The sequence below is a fragment of the Lepidothrix coronata genome, unplaced genomic scaffold (assembly GCF_001604755.1).
Source record: "Lepidothrix coronata isolate B3197 unplaced genomic scaffold, Lepidothrix_coronata-1.0 Scaffold108, whole genome shotgun sequence".
In the NCBI taxonomy this organism is placed as follows: Eukaryota; Metazoa; Chordata; class Aves; order Passeriformes; family Pipridae; genus Lepidothrix; species Lepidothrix coronata.
In genome coordinates, this window is record NW_016690288.1 from 500,424 (window position 1) to 504,328 (window position 3,905).

Below are 3,905 nucleotides of genomic sequence, written 5' to 3' on the forward strand. Positions count from 1 at the left end.
CTGGGGAGTGTCCAAGGCTGGAAAGCAAGGGGCAGTTGGGTGTCACTGCTCTGAGCCCCCCTATGCTGTGACAACAGGGCTTTTGGGGGTGGCTGTCCCTTGCAGGGCTGAACAGGGACCCCCCAGGGTCATCAACAGGCTCCATTTTCATCTAGTGCCTGCCAGAGCAGTTTCAAACCACGCCTGTAACAGCCACTTAGAGGAGCTCTTCCTGAAGGTGAGCTCTGTGGTTAACCAGCTGTGCCAAGGGTCAGAAATCCTGCTGGGACCAGAGCTCAGGCCAGGCCAGGCCATTTCTCAGCAGGCCCTTTGGGAGCAGGCTGAGTCAAAACCAGGTCTGGGTTGGCCTGGGAAGTCAGCTGGGTCTCTGGAGACATCAGCACCCTGACATGTTACGAGCATACACGAGCCTGGCATGTTGGTGCAGCCCATGGCACCAGACACATGGCCCTGGACATGCCCCTGGGATGCCTCCTGACTCCCTGCACCCTTCTCATGCAGGGAACAAAGTTCTCTCATTTCTCCCTGCTGTCTCCCTCACCCCAGGTCCAACAATGCTTTGCTAAATTCCCTCAGCAGATGCCACTAGATGGAAGTTCCATCTCTTCCCAGGCCACTGACCTCCTGTCTCTTCACCTCACAACTCTGTGGCAGCCTTTTGTCCGTGCCCCAAACGTGGGACCTGGCCAGCAGGAAGGAGTGGGGAGAAATTCCCCATTGACCCTGGGCTCCAGAGCTCACGGCTTGGTCCAAAGGTCTTGTGTGCTGATAGCTGGGGCCAGGCCTCACCCCCCAGCTGGCTGGTGGCACCCAAGGGACTCGTTTCAGTAGCCAGTGGCTCAGGAACTTCTTGGTCTGATGTTCTTCACTGGTGAAAAAATAATACACAGAGAGCAAAAGTGTTTGAATTTGAGGTAACATAGCAGAAAGCTCAAGGCCAACACAGCCCTGCTCCTGAAAAATGCACTTTGTCAGAAAAGGACAAGGGGAAGAGACAAGAACAGCTCTGCAGGAACACAGCGAATCGCCCAACCAGCCCCTGGTGCCCCCTCTGCCAGCCAACTACAGCCAGGCCTGGAATAAAACATCCTTGGCCTGCCATCCTCCCTCCCCTTTGGGGCCTCCCAACAACCTCAGATTGAGCAAACTCATCCTGGGGAGCACCAAGTGCAAAGCTGGTTAGTGTCTCTCTTCACTGTCCCTACACAGAGCCTACCCCAAGCTGTGACAGAGATGATGTGTCACCCCCACAGCCACTTCCACCCCATCCCTGGCTTTACCCATTGTCCAATAAAGGGATTTTTGCAGCAGACACCCTGCTCCTCTGCCTCCAGCCCACAGAGGGTGGGTGGGTGTTATGCTGCCTCAGGGGGATGCAGAGCAGGCGGGAGGGGAGAAATCACTGAGAGCTCAGGGACAAAGGGACCTCTGCCTTTGGGACAGGCTGTGCAGATGCACTCTGGGGGGTTTCCATGCCTCCCCCTCACAGGCTGGCAGCATCTCCTTGCTCAGGAGGCAGATTCCTCTGCTCCCCAGTCCTCATGTTGCCCCAGAGGTGGAGCAAGGATGTGATTCCCCTGGGAGCCAAGAAAGATCCTCAAACCTGTGTCTTGTGCACTGCTCCCACAGCTCATCACATTAGGGCCCCAGTCCAGTTGTCACTGTTGGCAAGTGAGAGCCCCTCCCTGTGCCCCCCACACCCTCCCTGCCCTCCACAGCCACATCCAAATCCTGTTGTGCCTTGGCACCGATTCAGCTTTATTGCACGTTCTGCAAAGTCACAGCCAGATCCACGGGTGGGTCTGGCAGCAGGAAAACGAGAGGGCTCTCCTGCCCCCTCCGAGTGCCCAACACTCCAGTGCAGGCAGGACGGTGTCCTGGGCTGGTGCCACCCTGTGTCCCTGCGAGGTGGCAGGGGAGATCAGTGGGATGGAGTTCCCTCTCCACTCTGGCTGCAGGAGAACCAGGATGGGAGAGCCTTGCAGGCAGGATCAGACTGCACTGAGAGCAGCCAGTCCCAGCTGAGCCCCTCCTCACAGAGCCCCAAGCCCTGTGTCACTGCCCAGAGCTCCTCAGGACCCACATGGTCCTTGCAGAAATCCTGGTCCCCAGTGCTACACCTGTGGCAGGAAATTGAGGACAGCAGTGATGAATTCTTCGAATTTATCCTGATGGACTATGTGCCCTGCACCTTTGATGTACTGGATCTCCGCCTTGGGGAAGAGGCGCTGGATCTCCGGATAGTCTCTGGAGCTGCGGGACAAGGGAACGTGCCACGGTTAGAGGTCCCTCCTGGTGTCTTCCCTCCCCTTCCCCACACAGAAGGTGATCCCAGGCCTGAGCACGTCCCCTCCCCAGGTTCCCCCTCACTCCAGCATCAGTGTCACTGCTGGAGGCACAAACCTCGCTCAGGGCCTCCCCTGCCCCGGGGGCTTCCTCCCCACCCTCAGCAGCTGCAAAGAGCACAAGGGGTCAAACCACAGACTTGGAACCGCTTCTCTCCAGTCCCACCTGATATAGGGCGAGTCAGACCCTCCCAGGAAGAGTGTGGGGCCAGGATACGGCTTGTGGAAGACAGGGAAATTCATGATATCTTCCAGGTGCCGGGAAATAGCCTCCAGGTTCACCCTCCACACGTAGCGGCCCTCTGCCTCCACCAGGTTGGTGAGGAGGAACTGTCTGAGCTGTGGGAGCTGCCACGGAAGGGGACGGTGCACTGTTCAGTAACAAACCTGGATGTTCTGGCACCTCCACCTCCATCTCCCACGGGATTTCCTACCTTGACCACAGACTGCAGCTGGTCATCAGCCAGCTGTCGGGCTGCAGAGCGGGACAGGCCAGCTGGGACCTTCACCTCCTTCATGGCAGAGATGTAGGCAGAGAATTCGGACACGGGGGCGGTCGAGCTGGGACCAATGTCCACAGAGATGAGGCGCTCCACCAGGTCTGGCTGGGGACACAAGCAGAGCACATCCACGCCAGGATGTCCCAAGATCTCCCCTGTGGGAGGGGGCACAGGGCTCTGCTCCCAGTCAGACTTCCTGGAGGCTCTTTGCTCCCTCCTGCTTCAGCAGAGACCTCCATGTGCCCTTCCCAGAGTCCCTCTGCTTGGCACAGATCTCCAAGCTCCCTCTCCATTGGTGTTGGAGGGACGGGGCAGAGCTTTGGGCTGGTGAACATGGACTTGCTCCTGCACCCCACCCTGATGGAGACAAGGCCCTGTGGGGCTGGGGACAAGGCTGGCACCGGTGAACACCCCCAAAGGGTGCCACCCCCTTCCTATAACCCCCCCAGGAGCCCCCCGAGCCTGCTCCCCCCGACCCCAGAGCCCCGTGCCTGCTGACCCGCTGCAAGGCCAACGTCATGGCAGTCTTGCCGCCCATGCTATGTCCCAGCAGGATGCACTTGGCGATGCCCAGGCGGCTCAGGAGGTGCTGCACATCCAGGCTCATGGCCTCGTATGTCATCTCAGGGCTGTGGGGGCTCCCGCCGTGGTTCCGGGCGTCCACTGTCAGCACCTGCCTGGGCAGGGGCACCGTGTCACCCTGTGGGCACTGCCCACTGTGCCCCTCCTCGGGGGGGGCCCCCTTGGGTCTCACCTTGCCACTCCCACGTCGTACCAGCGTCTTGGCCACCGTCTGGAAGTTGCCGTGGCTGCCAAAGAGCCCGTGGAGCAGGACCAGGGGCGGCCGGTCCCTGCGACCCTCCAGCACCACGTGGGCCAGGGGCACCGCGCTGTGGGGGGAGAGAGGGGCGTGGGGGCATGGCCAGGGGTGTGGGGAATAGAGGGATAAGCCCTGCCCCTCTGCCTAGCCCTGGTAGGTCTGGCTCCTCAGCACAGCAGGGCCAGGGAGCTCCTGCAGCGGGGCCAGCGCAGGCTGTGAGGATGAGGAGGGCACTGGAGC

General features: G+C 60.2%; 1 protein-coding gene across 1 annotated transcript; it reads right to left on the reverse strand.

Moving 5' to 3' along the window:
* Positions 1-1,741: 1,741 nt before the first annotated feature.
* ABHD11 (abhydrolase domain containing 11) lies at positions 1,742-3,737 on the reverse strand (the record flags this gene model as incomplete). The annotated part of the gene is made up of 5 exons (XM_017824034.1): positions 1,742-2,253; positions 2,512-2,693; positions 2,780-2,950; positions 3,345-3,518; positions 3,600-3,737. Coding segments are annotated over 5 exons (804 nt in total), but the record flags the coding sequence as incomplete, so codon positions are not given.
* Positions 3,738-3,905: the final 168 nt, after the last annotated feature.